The 18,546-nt window shown below is 49.1% G+C and overlaps 2 protein-coding genes across 4 annotated transcripts in view; one reads left to right on the forward strand and one right to left on the reverse strand.

Annotated features, from left to right (window-relative positions):
• Nucleotides 1–4,085: 4,085 nt before the first annotated feature.
• Gm38457 (predicted gene, 38457) lies at nt 4,086–10,896 on the reverse strand. The gene is made up of 2 exons (XM_006504241.4): nt 5,766–10,896; nt 4,086–5,675 (listed from the first exon to the last, which is right to left on the reverse strand). Exons 1-2 carry the CDS (start codon nt 6,003–6,005, stop codon nt 5,211–5,213), a joined length of 705 nt encoding a protein of 234 aa, XP_006504304.1. The 5' UTR covers nt 6,006–10,896; the 3' UTR covers nt 4,086–5,210.
• Nucleotides 5,237–18,546, forward strand: part of Klf3 (Kruppel-like factor 3 (basic)) — a 29,381-nt gene continuing 16,071 nt past the window's right edge. For 2 of the 3 annotated variants that reach the window (NR_165035.1, NM_008453.6), the window contains exons 1-2: nt 5,237–5,507; nt 18,451–18,546. Coding sequence is in view for 2 of the 3 variants with exons in the window: in NM_008453.6 (NP_032479.1) it covers nt 18,490–18,546 (57 nt within the window). In the remaining variant the exon portion in view is untranslated. Of the gene's footprint in view, nt 5,508–14,038; nt 14,220–18,450 lie in introns of those variants that run through there. The other variant, XM_006503751.4, reaches the window with a different exon arrangement.

Consider the following 18,546-nt stretch of genomic DNA (forward strand, 5'->3'; position numbering starts at 1 on the left):
ACCTGACCCAAGAGGTTTCGGTGGAGGAGAATTTCAGTGTGTTGCTTAGAGATTTTTTTTGTGGTATTTTGGTGAAGAATGTGGCTGCTCTTTGCCATTGTCTGAGGATTCTGCCCGAGGCTAAGGTGAAGAGATTTAGATTAATTGCTTTAAAAGGGGAAGTCTCAAAACAGCCTGGTATAGATTTTGTTGTGTGGTTAGCTGTAAAGTTGTTATTATGAATCGTAATGTAAATATCTGATATGCAGCTCATGTGATATGTGACCCCCGTGAAAGGGTCACTCCCCCCCCAAGGGGTCATGACCCACAGGTTGAGAACCACTGAACTAGAGAAACAAACACGTGAAAAGGCCAGTTGAGCAGGGTGGGTGGGAGAAAGAGGCACAGGGTGGGAAGACAGGTAAAGGGGTTAAATGAGAGGTAGAGAACTGTGATCATTTAAAGGAGATGTCTCCCAGATTTGGGGGCATTTGAATACTTTATCCATCACATGTTGGTGAGTGTTTGGAGAGGCTTAGGATGTGTGGCCTTGCTGGGGGAAGTATTCACTAGGGGTAGTACCTTAGGTATCTCTGTAAAATATCTTTTATTCTTCTGTTGTAATTGTCGTCTCAGAGGTTTATGGCCTCCATCTGCTAAGGTAGCCCTAGTCCTGGAAGTGTCTAGCCTCTCTCTAATCTAGGCCTAGGATGTCTCCAGCCTCTGAGCCTTGCTGCTGAATAAGCTCACCCTTTCTTGTCCTTTCTGATCTCTGGTTGGCTGGTTCAACTCAGCCGTTCTGGCTCAAACTCTTTTCCCAGCTGACTGGTCCAATCTGGCTTTTCTCTCAGCCTCTGAATTGCTCTGCGTGGCCCTAAAATAACTCTAGCAATCTTTTCTAATCTTCCTTCTCATTCTCTTGCTACTTCTGTCTTTACCGGTGTCTAGCTTGTCATCTCTTCCATCTGTCTCTGTAAAACTCTCCCACTAACACTGCCTCTTTCTTTCTCCCTCTCTCTGCTCTGCTGTCCCTCTCAACTCTGCTGCACTGCTCTCCATGAACTCTTCTGTACCTTGTACTGGACTCTCTTCCTCCTGTGCTGTCTGTCTCTCCCTTCAGTAACTTTCCTTTTCTCTTTCTTCTTGCAAGAGTTGGGCATAGCATTCTGTCAAATCTTTCTCTGACTTGTCACGTTTTCTGCCACTCAATTAGAGATCAATTTCAAACATGGGTGCTTCCTTCTACCAACTAACTTTACCTTCATTGTTTGGGATCAAAGGTGGGTACTAAGGATGTGCCTATATTCCAGCCAGAGGCATGGAAGGTATGTGCTAAGAGCTGAGCCACACCCTAACTAGAAACAGGTTTAGATATCCTGTAACATATCCCTCTGCTGCCTGCCATTTGAGATGTGAGCTTTCAGCTGTTCTTTGTGGCAATGCCTGTCTGCTGCCAAGCTTCCATACCATTATAGTGATGGACTCTCATCCTTCTTGAACCATGAGCCCAAAAGAAACTCTTCCTTTTCTATGTTGTAATGGTTATGATGTTTTAGTCATGGCAACAGAAAATGAACTACGACTGGAGTTTGTACCAGGAGTGGGGTATTACTGTGACAGACTAACCAGGAGTGGGGTTTGGGGGAAAGTAGAAGACTTTGGACCTTTCGACTAGAACACAGTTGAATTTTTAAAGCAGGATTTAGTGGGATGGCCTTGGAAGACAGTGCTGATAGCCTTGGGAACTTTGGAGGAGCAGCTCAAAAGGCTTCAGAGGAAGCAAGGACTTTAACAGCAACTGGGCAGCTCTTGTGAAACTTTAGCAAAAGTGGTATCTGCCTCTGCCTTTGTCCTAAGAATTTGCCTGAGGTGAAGTTCAAAATTGGTGACCTGATTCCTTTGGAGGACATTTCAAGACAGCCTAATAATGACTGTTGCATGGTTATATAGGTCTACAGTAAAAAGAGCAAGTAGCATACGAAGAAATACAGGACGGACAGTTTGAAGAGGAAAAAGAGCACTGTGAGCCTTAGTGCTGCTGACAAGCCTAGTGAAGAAAGAGATAAGGAGACAAAGGATGGGTCTGAGCTGCATTGGAAGAAAGGTGAGAGCGCTCCAAGGGCAAGACCCCACCCAGCTAAGCTTCCAAAGAATTATCTTCTCCTAGGAAGGAACAAACACAAAAGCTACAGCAAATGCATTCAAGGGGAACAGGGTCCATCCCAAACTGGCAGCCAAACTGGGCAGTGTCGTCCATGCGATACTGACTTTAGTCATGAAGGCTATATAAATAAAGGGACTGTCCAGTCTCCACGGTTTCAGAGTGCCACCGAGGCCAGGTCTTTGGCAGAGAAATCTCTTCTCCGGGGACACGAAAGTTACTTGTGTGAAGCTGTGGAAGTGAGGCCCAAGCTGTTAGAGATGCCATATCAGTGAGATATCTACCAAGGAGAGCTGCCCATAAGGCGTGGAATGGACCCAAGAGAGACGAGTGTGTTACCGGCAGCAGAGCTGGAATGTTAGAGACATTTGGCATCAGACAAAGAGATAGAGAACTTTGGAGTTTTTCCCTGCTGCGGTTCAGAGTTGCTTTGCTCCAGTATTTGCTCTCTATACCTCCATCCCTCCCTTTTGAAATGGTTGTGTATATTCTGTGCCACTGTACATTAGAAGCATGTCACTTGCTTTTAAATTTTATAGAAAGTTATAACTAAGAGATTGTCTTGAGCCTTGGAAGAGACTTTGGACTTAGAAATCAGGGTTGGGACTGAAAGACTATGAGGACGTTTGAAGCTGGACTAAATGTGTTTTGCATTACTGTATGGTCAGACTAGAGATGCCAGTGAGCAGAACGTGCTGGTCTGAATGAGATCTTCTTGGGCACCTGAATACTTGGTTTCCTGTTGGTAGCCCTGTTTCCGGAGGTTTGGGAGATGCCTTGCTGGAGGAAGGGGGTTGCTGGGGAGTGGCTTGAGATATCAAAAGGCCACCCCACCCCATCCCCAGTTAGTGCTATGCTTCTCCAGTTCAGAATGTAAGCTCTCAGCAGGTCCTGCTGCCATACCTACCTGGGGCCACACTTTCCCACGGTGATGGTGATGAGGATGAAACCACAAACCCCAAATGAACCCTTCCTTCTCGAAGGTAGCTTGATCATGGCATTCAGCAGAGCAATAGAAAAGTAACTAAGACAGATACCCTTCGGTACAGATAGAAAGGTCGAACCCAAACTGAGTCACCCAAGAAACTGACACATTTAGATCTGTACTTTATTTAGAAAGGACATTCTTACTCCATTGCTTCCACTCTCTTCCCACACCTTTAATCATGCTACAAATGGGAGACACTGTTGCAACAGGGTGTACCAGGGTAGTGGCCAAGGAGTAAGTAATGATGGGAGACAGTTTGGCGATCTGCTAGGGAGGGGCAAGGGTCAGGGATGACTTCAGGCAGTTCCGACTTGCCCACCTGGAAGAGTTTCTGTGTCTCTTGCTGAGCTACTCAGCACTACAAGCACTCAGGCTTTGATTAGATCTTTTTCCCTAGAGGCACCCAAATCAGTGCTCACTAAGGTGTTAACCCCCACCCCCATCCCCACCCTTCTTATCTTGGGCCACTTTTCAAGCCATCTGATCTACTTTATCTTTTTTTTTCTTTCTATCTCTCATTTAAATCCTAGCCATTCAAATATATTGCTAATGATTGGTCACCTAGGAGCAGCAATTTACAAATCACACACACAAACAAAAACCCAACTTTTTCTTTGACTATTTTATTTGGAAATAAACCACCCAAGACCCTCACCACTTACATTTTAAACAGGACATTATACTGGAATGTGAACTAGTGGGTTCTGGGTCTCCTCAGGACAGACAATTTCAGTGTTGGAGGTTACTGGGTTCTAGTTTAATTGTACCTTGTAGTTACAACAAGGAGTGGGGAATCTATGTATCACTACGTTTTAAGTAGTACCATGCCTGGCTGAAGCATCAAAGTGAAGTGAGAATGGTGAACTTACAGGGCCTTTAAAACATCTTGAAGTAATAACAAGCCATAGACTGAAGCCGGGTTGTTTTAAAACATTACACAGAACTAAAACAATTGAACCAATTTGTCCTTTGTTCTTTTTATTGCGTTCCTTATTACATTAATACTGTTTTAAAAGGAAACTCAAAAGCCTCCGACTCTAGCCTAGCACCAAGCTCAGCGAAGTTGTCCTCGCGCTGGCCTGGTTTCCACGGAAAAAGTGCCTTGAGGCTCTTAAAGTGTGAAAGGAAAGGTCCCGGGGCTGAGCCCCAGGCCAGCCAGAGCTCTCGCCCCAGGTGGGAGGATCTGCCCGAAGTTTGCTAAATTTTCTGGCAGCAAGGCTGACCAGCGAACGCCTTTTCGCTCCAGAGCATCGGGCCCTTGGGGAGTCGCACTCCTCCGGGGGTCTCCACCTTTCCAAGAAAAGTCCCTCCAGGCTGGAAGCGGCCCCTGCAGGGTAGGCGAAAGAACAGGGGCGACCCGAAGTCTCCGAACAGCGCCAGCGCGCAGGCTGCAGCGCGACCCCTGTGCACAAGGCAGCGATCGCTCCTGGAGCACCGCGCTCCCCGACGTAGGGACAGGGCATCCTGGGCCGCAACACCCGCTCCACCGCCCTCTGCCCGGGAGGGGCGGCCCTTCCCGCGGGAGCGAGTGATTGACGGCCTCGCTCCCCCACTCCTCGGCTCGCCTGCGAACCCGGGCTGTGTGTTTTGGAAGCGGCGCTAGGGGCCGTAGAGCGTGTGACGCCCGGAGCGGGCCAACGCCGCCCTTCCTTCCCCCCGGGGCTCGGGCCGCAGCGAGGAGGCCAGGACAGCTAGGGCGGGGCCGCGGGCTCAGGGCGCCGGGCGGAGCGCTCAGGCGGGGTGGAGGCCCAGGGTGGAGAGCCGGGCGGGGGCCGCTCACGCCCAGCCCCGAGGCCGCGCCGCGCCTCCCGGGACAGGTCGAGCCGGCGGGGCGGCGCCCGGCTCCGGGGAATAATGAGTGTCTGTCAGGCTGGCCCCGGGTGACTGGGCGGGGCGCGGGCGGGGGCGGCGCGGGAGGCGGGGGCGGGGAAGGGCAGGGCGGGGTGCGTGTTTGCCAGTGACTCGCCGACCCCTCCGGCGGCTGCCTCCACCCAAGTGGGTGGGGACCCCTCCCAGCCCGGGCGGCTGTGGCGGCTCCCGCTGCCCCTCCCTGACCCTCCCACCCCGGCTCCCAGCCTCTACTTACCCCGCCAGCCCCGGGGAGGCTCGCAGAGCGAGCGGCGCCGGCGTCATGTGACTGCCCAGAGTTGGTGCCAAGGAGCCAGAGGGGAGCGGGGAGCCGAGCCGCGCGGAGCCGCGGCCGGAGCGCAGTGCGAGCGCCACCCGAGCCAACCCCACCCGCGCGTCCGTGCGGTCGCGGTCCCTATCCCGGACGCCGTCCGGCCCGAAGCGCTTGACCTGCCGGCCCGCGGGGTTCCGGGCGCCGGGGAGCCGGGCCTGGGTTTCTTGGCCGCTGCGCTCGGCACCGCGCTTGGCAGAGTAAGTCCCCGCGCCCTCACCTTGCCGTCCTGCGCCCCGCTTTGCGCCGCATCTGCTTGCTTCTCTCTCTTTCTCTCCTTTTTTTTTTCCCTTCGGAGAAAGCAGGACGCGGAGAACGGGTTCGGGGTGCAGCGAGGGCTCCTTCGGGCTTGGGAAAGTGCTTCGGAGCTGGGGTGGAGGAGCGAGGGGGAGGGGATGGCGGGCGGGATCGTGGGATAGGGGAACTCGGTGGATTGGGAGCCCGCGGGCGGGGCTCACCTGTGTGGTCCCGGGTCCCCCGCGCTCGGTTCCCATCGGAGCCCCCGGCGCACCCCGCGAGCGGCCGCGTTGGAAGGAGCCAGGTAGCGGCGAGGCCGCGCGCCTGCTCCTCCCCCTCCCGCCTGGACTCGGGGCTCCCGCCCCCCGCCCGCGCCCCCCAGCTGCCGCCCAGCAAACTTGGAGCCCAGCCTCCAGCGCCCCTGGCGAGAAACTTGGGGGCGATTGGGACTGAAGAAGCATCCCCTTTTCCGTACCCGGAGCGCGCTAACTGCTGGGTCATTTGGCTTGTGGGGGAAGGCAGGGGGGAGGAAAAGAACCACCGAGGTTTGGAGAGACTGCCTTTGGGGACTTGGAGAGAACCTGCCGCAGTGCCTGAAGCAAAGGATTGCAGCGTGGCTAGCAGTGCAGAGCGCCTTCGGTGTTAGGGAACCGGAGCCCTGTAGGGACCACAGGACAGTGGTGTGGACCAGAACCTTTGGATAGCTTGGAGGTGGCAAATAAGAGTTGGAATTGTCATATCCATGTCTTTGGCGGATAACAGAAACACTTCTGTAAATTTTTACTGCAGTACTTACAATAGTAGTATTTTACAATAATACTAATTGAATATGAATGAGCCTTTGAATAATTCAGGTTAAATGGACACTGGATAATGTTTACCTTGTATTCTTCAAAATAAACACTTTACACAGAGTCATTGAGATTTTATTTTACACGGAGTCATGAGATTTGGTTCTAAGAACTTATATTTTTTTTCCTCTAATATTGTTGGAGATACTTTATTCTCAAGAGTGGTGTTGGGGGGGAAGTATGAATTGGTATTCTGAATTCATTTGGATTTGATATCTTGTCACTAAGCAAAATTGAGTGAACGTGGGCCAGTTAAGATAAATGAGAACTTTATGCATAAATTTGAGGAACACTTTTTATAAGAAATTCTGCTTGCATGATAACTTGCCTCATCCCAGGAATGTAACAAACATCTTAATAATTTTGTAAGTTAGGGTTTATGAAGAAAGAGCCCCCTGAGTTATTCCGTGGCTTAAACGTGCGTGTTTACCTTAGGCTGTTTAGAGAAACCTGAAAGAAGATGTTTGATTAATTTATACTCCCTAGAGAAAAATCAGTTTTCTCATCATTGAGGTTTGCTGCAGACCGTCGCCGCTAGCCAAGTCCTGTGGAGGTGCTCTGTAGTGACCATTTGGCTGAAATTAAGGAGAGTATCAAAGTGTAGGAGTGACAGTAGCTGCTTGGGTTGCAAACCCTTCCCAATACAAAACTACATAGCTGTGGAGGGAGCTATTGTCTCTCTGCTGCAAAGTTTCTATATTAAAATGCAATCTTGTTGCTATGGGTACAGCGATGCCTTTCCCCCCTCCCCCCCTTTTTTTTCTTGTTAACCTGTAGTTTTGTCTACAGACCAATCCGTAAGTCCCTGATAATGGAAACCTGAGTTGAGTTAAATCATCTTGGCTAACAACATGTAAAGAAAAAACTACTGTGGGTGGGACTTTAAATGGACCCTGCTGCCTTTGAATATCTCAGGGAAAAGAGTCATTGTTAGATTATCTGGTAAAACTGGTGCTGGAGTTTACGAATTGCAGTAAAAATCACATTCCCAAAAGGGTGACTTTCAGTAGCTTTATGTGGAGAACCAGTGAGTAGCTATGTCCTTGACTACATTTGAAAAAAAAAAAAAACGAGATTTTCAAGTGGCTAAAGAGGCCAAGTCTGTCTTCTGTCTAGCTGTGACCAAAGGAAGCTTGAACTAGGTCCAGCTTTGGTTCTGTGGGATAACCCAGTTGTAACCTGGATTTTTACAGCAGTGCCTTCTCTAGATCTTCCTCAATATGCATGATGGCTAGATCTGGGCTAGATCTGATCATTTTCCATCGTAGAATTTAGTCAGGGCTGTTAGCCCTTGGGACCTGGCTGAAAGGGACAAAAGAAATCAGGAAGGAGGCTGGCACTAGGTAACTCGGAAGGTCTCTGCAGCTTGGAGATGATAAAATCGCATGTGTGCTTGGGATGTTTAGTGTATGCCCCAGCTCCTGTTTGTAAATAGGGCAGGTCCCCTTGTATAAAGCTGGTGTTATTATTCACACCCATAGAACAAACACCTCCACCCCCCTGTTGTTGTCTTAAAAAACTCCAGCTGCTCATGAATATAGGGTCAGGGAGGGCTGGCTAAATGTTTCTCTGTGCTCTCTCTCCAGCACTGCCGGCCGGGCTGTTTCCTGTTCTTTGTTTCAAGGCTGGGGTTTGCGTCATACATTCCAAGTGGCATATGTGTGCTCTTTCCTGTTTCAGGCTGTTTTCTGGTCGATCAGTAGCCTAAACCAGGCCATGGTCCCTGCCCCTAAACTTTGTATCCCCACCCAGGGAGCTATCATGTCTCTACACTGTGATTGCTCAAGATGCCTGTGTTATGTCATAATTGAGAAGTCAGTTAACCTTTTAACACACACCCTTTGCCCCACTGTTAAAGGGGCAAATCGATACTTTTTACCTTTTAAAAGTTATCCCGCTGATGGGATGTTAGGGATTTTGTGGGCATATGGACAAATCTAAAGGAAGGTGTTTTTGCAGTTTTCCTGTGAAGGTGGATACAGCCATTGTCGGGAGATAGGCACACTGCCCTGGAGCTGTCAAGTTTAGATCAGGATTAACACCTTGGAGTTAAAGATCTGGCATTATGCGAAAGCTCTGGCCCACCCTTGCTCATTTTCACTCTGGGCTGCCCCAGGTAGACCCAGGGGATGGAAAATTTAAATAGCTTAGCCACCTGGGCTTGAGTTGCAGAGTCTTGCTTGTTTTGAAGGAGAAATCTCTAGAAAAAATTATTCAAGCAAACCATGACATGTATCAAGAAAAAAAAAAATCCAGGGTTATTTCTTTTAGGGATAAAGATTAAACCAGCAGAATATTTTTTAAGGGCAAAGACTACTATATCCTAGAGGTGATTTCTAGCCCATGTTAAGAATAAAAATCTTAAGGAAAAGGAGAGGTAGGTGCTGATTGGTTTTCTTGAATGATGGTGTGGAAAATTGTAATCTTGTTTTGAAAACAGAGAGATGCGTATCTTTCTCATAATAATCAGTTTTTCAATCTTTAGCTCGTGGCCTCCACAGTCTGGATAAACTGTTTAGTAAGTTTCTCTCTCTCCCTGCTCTTGAGAAACTTTTTCTTTAAAAGAAAGAGTTGGGGGTGGGGACTTTTATGTGTCTTTTTCAAACTTACTTGGGGATTTTCTTTAAGACCTAAAGGAATGGTCTACAGTTTGAGATGGACTTATTTAAGAGATGACTGGACGCAAACCAGCCCTGAGCCACCAGTCTTGAGAATAGCTAGTTGCTTCAAATATCTCGTCCTGCTAAGAGTTACAAAAGGAAGATATAACATGATTGAAGTGAAGTAAAGATTCCAACAGCCTCATCTATGAAAGTTACTAGAGTCAAACAGTAGGCTAATGATACTTTCCTTGAAAAATTACAAGAGTCTTAGAAGTCCCCAGTAGTGGTTTGATTTGGTTTCTGGGGTTTTTTTTTGTTTTGTTTTTTTCTTTTTTTCTTTCTGCCTTAGAACAAAGGAACTTGAAATATTAAGCTGTACTGAGAACCAGAGACCTTTGAGCTGAAGTTCATAAATGATTTAAATTGAAATACAGAGTTAGTAACAACCAACTAGATTGAGTAGGCAGTCTTGATGAGGTTGGTTTACTCCGATCGTCCCTTCTGCTTGGGTGGGGACAGGGAGGTGGCTAATAGGTTTGATTAGAGTCTAGTCTACTCTATCAGGAGTGTTGCAAGCTTTTAAATGCTGTACTAAATTGTTAGGGACGTTGTATATAGTAGTTGCTATATCCACAAGGCATGGGAACAATAGTTTCGTCTCTTCATATAACTCAGCATGCCTAATTTAACTTCATTGTCTCTGGGTTCTCACCTATTTCCAAATGCTGGTTTTACACCCACTTGCGAATATATATGTATATATCTCACATACACACACCACACACAAATTGTGCTTGTTTCTGAAGCGGCTAGTTAGCATTGATCCTATCTGTTATGGGGAGAGAAATCCCTAGAATCTTAGAGCAATTACCACCTGGTTTGCTGAGAGGTATTTTCTCACCAGTGCCTCCTCGGAGTGAGCAGGATGGTCTACAGTGTTCCCATTTCAGGCTCCGGCTGTTCAGAGCCTGCTTCTCATCTTAGACAGTCATGCCAGAGCTCGGAGACAGGAAACCAGACACAGTCTGCCCTGATAAGGGAGAGTATTGTCTAAAGGAGGTAGCCCTGCTCCCCCCACCCTACCCCAAACACTCCTTCCTTGAAAGTTAGTAGGGAAACACGGCACTGTAGATATTTTGTGAATCAGGACTAGGGATGTTTTCTTCTAAAGCAAAAAGAGAAAAAGTGTATGTGCTTCTCAATTGTGTGCACACGGAATGACCGTCTTCAGTGCACTAATTAACGAAAGTGCTCTGTGCCTCGTTCCGCGTGTTTTCAGTAAAGTTCTTTGGAAAAACTGGTTCCTTGAGGTTTTTGAAACTCATTTCCATTGGGTTGGCAAGCTGAATACATTATCATTTCCCCAGCTAATTGTTAACGGGGGGGGGGGGGGGCGCGAAGATGGAGCAACCACTGACAAGCAGCAGGTTCCTGGACGTCTGCGCCTGCGCACTCAGGTCAAGCCCCCGGGTCTAGCTTTCACCCTCAGGAGAAGCAACTCAGCCTAGTCTGGGACGTAGGCTAGTTGCCGGACTTTGAAAGTTTAGAGCTCATGCAAGAGACGGCTCGGAGCTGGAGTCAAGCGTCATCCATGGAGTTTAGCCCAATCCGGACAGGATAGAGGGAATGGAGATGGTTGAAGTCAGCCTCTACCCTGGAGAGCAGCCTGGGTTTGTCTCCGTGGCCTCTGCCATTCTTTCCAAGAACTGCTTACTGTTGGAGTCTAATCTCTGCCATCCACTCTTTACCTATGCTTGTACTTTATACCCCAGGACCTTCGAGGCTCCGTACTCCTGAATACTTTGATTAGTGGTACTTTAGTCTTCCCGTACCCCTTCAAGGGTTCACATTTTGTGTTTTAGATATGCTGGCTTCGCTGGCTTCGGACCCGTGCTCATCCCATGCCCTCACCCTTCATGTTTATCCTAACACGAGAAGTGTAGTTTGACATCCATACGTTTGTTCATCTCTCAGGTATTTATTGAGCATCTAGTCATTAGTAGTAATCTCACGTTGGGTGCAGTCATTCTGAGTTATGCCACAGGATGGAGAGGAGCAGAAGTGAGCGATCTAACCTGGAAAGGCATTTTGAAATCCTAATTGCTCTTGGAACCTCCCCGTGGCGCTGCTTACTGCTAACCCTGGACCAGTGTGCACACCACACCCTTTGGGTTGGGGAATGACCCCAGGGTGAGGTGATTCCACCCAAGAGTGGCTCCCTCCACCCAGGGTGTGCAGCACAGCAAAGCTCTGGTCTGCCAGCAGGCACACTCTGGATCTTGGCTGCAGCTCCACGTGTGGACCAAGTCCCTCCATTTCCTCATTTCTAAAATGGGGACGAAGACCTGACCCCTCCGCCTTTGTACAGTTAAACTGTGAGGATTTCCGTATTTACTTGGGTAAAAGCTGCCAATTTTTCTCAGCGGTTTTATGGACCAATTGCAGGTGCATTGGCTACCAAGAATAATAACCTAATTGGGAGCTGTTAGAATGTAGCTTTTGATCTTGTGTCCAGATAGGCTTGGAAAAAAGGGGCAGGTTAAAAATCATCCCTGTTGGCTACTGTAAGTTTATCACCAAGCTCCGTTTCCCCAAAAGGACCTCTTTTCAAAGAAGACCCACATAGAGTGTCATCCCCTCTCTGAGTTGAGTGGTGTGCCAAGTCCTCAGCCTGGAAGCCAGACAAGCCAGACGGTGAACTTGGGTTCGAATCCTGGCTCTCCCCCTGTGTGAACTTGGCAGGTTGTTAGGCCCCGCCCTCCGAGTGTTTACGTTGTGAAATGACAAGGCAGTTCCCACTCAAGGCACAAAATGACACAGATGACTAGAGAACAGGACATTCGTCATGAAGGTGGTGGTGACCGGCCTGCGGGACACATCCTGTGGCCCTTGTTTGCATTGGTCAACAAAAGTCCAATCTCTGTTGGTTTTGAGGCAGGGTCTCTCCGTGTAGCCCAGGGTAGTAACGGAGTTGTAGCAGTCCTGCTTATCCCTCCTAGGAACAGGGAATACCAGCACGTGCCCCCTCACCAGGCAGAAGTACCATCGATAGAAAACAAGAAAAACTATCAACCACAGCTGGCTCCTGTCCCCTACCCTCTTACCATTCATTCTCTCTGTCCCCTACCCGCTTACCATTCTCTTGTAGAGCTTCAAAGCCCTTGCTACTGGGCTTATTTAAAAGACCTCCATGAGTGGGTAAGGGGGGAAAAGTTGTTTTAGGATGATGGTGGGAAAGACTCCTATCTAGGCCAGGCTAAGGTTGGGGCAGTAACTTTTAAAAGGAAGTTTTGATCACTAATTTCCTATAGGGCTGGGCCCTTCCTCCTCCTTGGAACCTGTTGAGGAACATTTCAGCTGCAGAAGTCCTTCTCAAGGCTTGGTCACTTGTAATTAATTATTATTATTGGTGGGGAGGGGTTGCTTGTCTTGTTGTTACTTCCCCTGGGCCTAGCACAGAAACTACTTTGTTTTCAGTATCCCTTCTGAGCCTTCTATAAGGTGTCAGGGAAGGGACCTGCCTGGACCCTATTGGTAGGGGTAGAAGACACATCCTTCTAGCTTGTCGAGGTAAGAGGCCAACCTGGATGGAGTGGGGAGCAGTCTGCTGGCCACTGTAGGGTGGGGAGAGCCTTGAGCAGGTCTTTGAAGAATTAGGAGGATTTAGATAAGCCGGAAGGGGAGGGGGCATACCACACTGTTGCCCAGCATCGGGGCCAGAAACGAACAAAAGCTTGGCGCTGGGGAGGGGGAGTCAGGGCCCCTTGGGGAGCCTGGGCTGTTTAGGAAGCTGGTGACTGGCACAAGCAGCTAACCACCCTACGCTGGCAGTCCCAGGCTCCCTTGGAGGAGGGACCAGATGAGGAAGGGACTGCTGGCAAAGGGGTTGGCCTGCGTTACTTCTCCCCCACTCCCCCCTCCCCCGCACCCCACCCCCCATCCCCTTCAGCGGGAGACCTGAGGATCTGGTCCCAGAGGCTGTGGTGGAAATGGAGAGAAAAGGGGTGGGGCAGACTTCACAGATGACCTTAGGTTTCCATGGTGAAAGACGAGAAAATAAGGCAAATGGGAGTTAAGGAGGGGCAACCTCTTAGAACAGGGACTGGAGGGAGGAGGAGGAGGCTTGGGCTGGACTGGAGCCATGTTGCCCAGCCAAGGTTGCAAGTGCTTTCTGGTTTGTGTTTACTCTGGAAGGGGAGGGCACCTCCCCCCCCCCCCCCCCCGCACAGTTTTGTATGGAAGGTGCAGTCCTCTGAGGTAAAGTTTAGAGAGACTTCATGCACTGGGAACTACACCACCCTGACAGTTCTTTCTGGTTATTTTTAAGGTTCCAGCCATCCTTGGTTCAGGGTGGAATTTCCAGGAACTGGCTTCAGCTTGGAGCCAGTCGGGTCCCTCCCAGCCTTCCCACTCCCTGCAGGGTGGGGCCCCATGGGTGGAGGCCCAGCAGGGTGGAGTGAGGTGGGTCTCCAGTGATAGGGAGGGCACCTAGTGAGCCAGGCAGATGAGAGGCCCCGTGGCCTCACGCAGCCTTTCTGGATTTGATTATGTAAGGCCTCACCGAGGAGAACCGGGAGGGCTTAGGCGAGGCCTTTGGAGCTGTGTACACAGCAGGACTAAGACATTGTGGGTATTTTTCAATTGATCTTGGGTGGCTTGCCCTTAAAACTGAAACACAGAATTGTCAGCGAGCATAAAGGAGGAAAAACAAATGTGTAACCCAAGTACCAACCAGGTGCCCTTGAACGTCAGAGCCGGCCTGGAGAGTAATATACATTTGGGTCTCCGCAGCCCTACCGGCGCTCTCGGGGGAGGGTTTGGGGGGGGGGGGTTGGAAAGCTGGAGAGAGTCTGCCCCGTCCCTGCCTCTCCACCTGTCCTTATTTACATGTAAAATCAATTGCTTCACTTGGTCTTTCCGAAGTACTGGGTGTGGGCAGAATCTTATCTGAAGCTATGTCCTGTTTGGACAAGTTGGACTCGCCCTGGCAACTCTCCATGGGGTGGAGCCGATGGGTGGAGGCAGAAAAGTAAAATTGGGTGGCTTGTTCACGGAGAGGGGAGGGCGGATCGCCGGCTCCCTGGGTCATTGCATCCCATCTGAAGCCAAGCAATGAACCTCTCCCTTTTACAAAACACGTTAATGCAGAAATAATTGATGAGAGGCACAGATTCGGAAATATCCGGTGGAATTCTGTTCAGGTCAACAGTGGAAGAGTGAGGTGGGTGAGTCCTTGGGTGGTGTGAAAAGTGGGCACCCTTCCAAGGTAGGTGCCAGCCCCGCTAAGCAAGCCTGGCTTAGGGTGCCTGCCCCTCTGCGTTTCTGGTCAGGCCATTGCATGGTACTTCCTGTAGTACCGGTCACAGGGAGCGCTCAGAAAGTTTGCTAAGGAAATGTAAAGAAAGGGTTCTCGACAAAGGAAGTTCAGCTCCAGGGACGGCGCTTGCCCTCCTGGCCAAGATCCACAGCGAGCTCAGATCTTTACCCTGTCAGTTCCTTTGGAGAGTGAGGGTGGGGACTAGCAACATACTTACTTCCTCTTTTGAAAATTCGCTTGGGAGCGTGAAGAAGGTGCTGGCGATTGTTGCTTGTTGGGTTGTCTAAGTAGTCTGTTCTCTGGACACCTGGCTGAGGTTCCCCTTTGAAGGGAGCAGGTAATTGGGGCAAGCCTTAGGGTCAGGCCTGAAGAGAGGAGAGGGAATGTCAGGCAAGTCTTGCTTTGTCCTCAGCAAACAGAACTCTTGGCTCTAGTTAGCCTCCACCTCCATTCATTGCCTCCCTTAGGAAGTAGTTGTACCGGGAGCCTCACAGACTGTAAGAGCTGTATCATTTCTAGAAGTCGCCTAAATGATTCTCCAGGCTTCTAATATATACTTCTACAGTTACATGCTGACAGAAACCTGACCCTTGGTTTGATAATCTGCAGTCAAAAGTAGAAGAGGGGAGGGCTCCCGAAGGCACATCACTTTTCAATGAAAATTCGGTTTGACTAGCCCTTCCCCACAAAATAACCCAGTTGTCCCCATTATGGGAAATTATTTGGGGGAAAACTGGTTTTTCCTATATTGTTGGTTTTTTAAAGCACCTCAGTAACTTCTAAAAAAAAAAAAAAAAAAAAACAAAACAAAACAAGTTTTGCCCCCCCGTGCCGTTTTTTTTTCCCCCTGGCATTGCCTAATTCAGATTGAGAGTGTTTAGCTAAACAGAACTAAGATGTAAAGAAACAACCACATTCGAGGCTTTCTCATTTCTGCAATGCCTACATAAAGTGGTTAGTAAGATTCCTCAGCTTGGTTAAAACCCACAAGGTTTTAAAGACCCCAAGGCTGGCGTACAACGCCAATCTTCTGCCAGCGTCTTAAGGCTCCAAAGCCTGTTTTCGTGCGCCACCTACTGGTTCTCTTTAGAATTGCTGCTAGGGTGGTAAGTAAAAGACTTGCGTCTTTGGTTTCAGAATCCCTTTTGAAAAATGAAGGAGATGTGGTAGTATGCACCTGGCAATCCAACACTTGGAAGGCAGGTAGAGCTCTAGGTCAGCCGAGGCTATATAGTGAGACTCTGTTTTAAAAGAAGAAAAACGAGCTTTAAAAAAAGGATAACGATAACTGCAGAGCACTGTCCCTGGATAACAGCGACTGCAAACCAAGTTTAAAGATCCCAGTTCTTACAGGTCTTAGCTTACGTGTTAGTTACGTGGAAGGCACAGTGGTAGTTCTCTTCTCATTCTATCCTGATTTAAATATTAACTTTAATTCAAGTAGGAGGGATTGAACCCAGGCAGGGCCTTGTGGTGCTAGGCCAGCTATTCTGCCAAGAGTTGTACCCCTCTTCCCTGGTTCCTCACCAGAAACCATAAAGCCCAAAGCAATGGCCAGGGTAGTTGGTACAGAAGAATTGCTGCTGTTGTTTTTGCACAGGCAATCCGATGTGTGTTGGTGTGCTCCGTTTTCTTCCCGACCTTTCTTTGTCTTTCCCTGTTAAACGTTTAACTATAATGAACAACTTAACCATCATCACACAGGCATGCAAAGCTGCTGCTCCCAACTCTTGGTGAGCCTAGGACGGCCTTGAACTTGAGGCATCCTCTTGCATCGGCATCAGCTTTATCCTGAGTGCCGAGATCTAAGCATACACAGCCTCACCTGGCTTCCCCTTGAAGCTCTTACTAACAGTTGGGAGGCTCCGGGCATCATTCATCTTGCTTTACATATTGCTCTGGGGTTTGAAACCAATAAATGTAGTCAGGTGTGAGTAGAGTACGTACTACAAATCCAAAAACTGCACATCTGTGGAGATGAGTAATTGAGAGGGAAGATGATCTCGTAACTTGAGAAAGGAGTGTGGTCTGCGTCCTTCCTGTGAGAAGCATCGCCTCCTCGAGGCTGGGTTAGACCTTCGAGGCCTCAAAGCCTCTGGGCTCCTTCCTTCCACACCTGGGGGTGTGAGAGGCAAGATAAGCATCTTATGGGATAGATCTGAGGTGTTGTTAGGAAGCTGCTAAACTGTCTGACCTTATCAGTGGGAGAAGAACACCTGTTTGCTAGCTTTAAGGTCTCTAAAGATACTGGAGATACACCTTTCTTCTCTAAGGGTGGGGCACAGACAGGTCTTAGAGCCCTACCTGTGTGTGTAGTTGCTCAATTAGGACCAGTTCTTAGATGCCAAAACACAACAGGTTTTCTTTCTTCCTAATAAGATCACCCAGTTTTCGTTTGTTTGTTTGTTTGTTTGTTTGCTGTCATTTTGTCTTTTGCGAGGATACCTAAGAGGGTAATGGCACCATGGAGTTGAGCAGCCTGGTGTCACATTGTATTTGCAGATTATTATACATCCTAGGGTCTAGGACAATTAGTTGTGAAGTCAGGGCCTTGTGTTGGTGGGTAGAATTTACATGTTGCCATGAAAATTAAAAGAGGTTCCAATGACATGCTGAAGGACAAGAGCCACCTGGCACCACATTCGGGCTTATGTATGCGTATGTCTTAACTGCTAGAACACAGGTATGGATAGGCGACGTGGGCACCGCATTCTCCATACTGAGGTAGCAGATGCGAAGAGTCTAGAACCTGGACCTTCTCTTAACGATTTTATTTTTATTTGAAATGACGTGTCCACGTGCAGGTGACTGCAAGTGCCCGTGGAGGCCGGGACAGGTGACTGCAAGTGCGCGTGGAGGCCGGGAGAAGGTGCTGATGGAGCCCATGGGTCCCCTAGGGCTGAGGTTACAGGCAATTGTGAGCCACTCTGATGTAAGAGCAATAACGTATAATTAACCACTGAGCCATCTCTGCAGCCTCTACGGGGCTTTGGTTTTCTGAGACAGGGTCTTGCCTGTGTAGCCCAGGCTAGCCTCACACTTGTGGAAGTTCCACTTTCTCAGGAGAAACTGGCTCATTTAGCCACTGGAACCAGGAGGACCTGTAAAGGCCTTGCCTTGAGTCAAGGGGCTAAGCTTGTACACCAAGTTGGGATAGGAAGGCTCTGCAGTTGCGTGAAGCCTGTAGCAGCCGGCCAGTGGCTCTGTGCAGCAGAATTGCAATTATAGGGCAGAGGAGGAGCTCAAGGTCGGTGTCGCCTTCACTAGAGTGACAGCGGGCTAACGTGGGAACCATATCCAGAAGACAGAGTGTGAGTGTGTGTGTGTGTGTGTGTGTGTGTGTGTGTGTGTGTGTGTGTGCGTGCATGCTTGCCCATTCTCTGTGTGGTAACTGTAGTAGTCAGGCTTACCGGCAGACATGTTTGCCTGCTGAGCTCTCTCATTAGCCCTTGTTTCTAATGAAAGGTGATGTGTTTTGTCTCGTCTTGTTTTGTTTTGAGACTTGGTTTCTCTGTGTAGCTATGGCTGTCCTCAACTTACTTTGTAGCCAAGGCTGGCCTCAAACTCACACAGACCCACCTGCCTCTGCTGGTGTAAAAGGCCATGGGTGCACCATCACACCCAGCCAAAGGTGACAATTTAAACTGATCTTGTCACAGAGCAGCGTGGTTTGCTGCTTTGAGTCAGTCCATCAGTAAAGAATTAAGTGACCGTAAAGGTACTGCACACTGTGTGCGCTGCATACCCACTTAAACACGGCTTGGAGGGTTAAAAGCAGCATTGATGGTGGTTGCTTCTGGGTTTCTTCCTCACTGTCTTCTTCCGACGAGCATGGGGATGGGGCGGACCTTCTGCCGAGCTGCCCAGCCTTGCCATGCGAGGTTTCCTGGCAGAAGAGGCTGTGCATATTGTTCCAGAAATGTCAGGGTTTGTGTAGCTGTATTAGAAATGCCACTTTCAGTTAGTCCTGCCCGGGAGGCCTGGTTTTAATTATGTAATAGGGCATCTTCTTCATAGTAGGTATGGGAAATGAGAGAGGAGATAGACTGTGGAGCTCAGAGGTAAAGGGGCCTTTTCTTTTTCTTAGTTTATGGGCCCTTGGCATTAAGACCAGACATGCCGTTTTGTTTTCTAGGCCAGACATCAGAACACCCTAGAAGGCGTGGCTGAAAGGATGCTCATGTTTGATCCAGTCCCTGTCAAGCAGGAGGCCATGGACCCTGTCTCGGTG

The sequence above is a fragment of the Mus musculus genome, chromosome 5 (genome assembly GCF_000001635.26).
Source record: "Mus musculus strain C57BL/6J chromosome 5, GRCm38.p6 C57BL/6J".
Lineage (NCBI taxonomy): Eukaryota > Metazoa > Chordata > Mammalia > Rodentia > Muridae > Mus > Mus musculus.

Excerpts from the sequence above, each read along its gene's own strand:
- Gm38457 (XM_006504241.4), bottom strand. The coding sequence starts at position 6,005 with ATGCTTCTTCAGTCCCAATCGCCCCCAAGTTTCTCGCCAGGGGCGCTG. Across the intron at positions 5,676-5,765 it reads GGGGACCCGGGACCACACAG|CTCCGAAGCACTTTCCCAAG; the intron begins GTGAGCCCCGCC and ends CCTCCACCCCAG.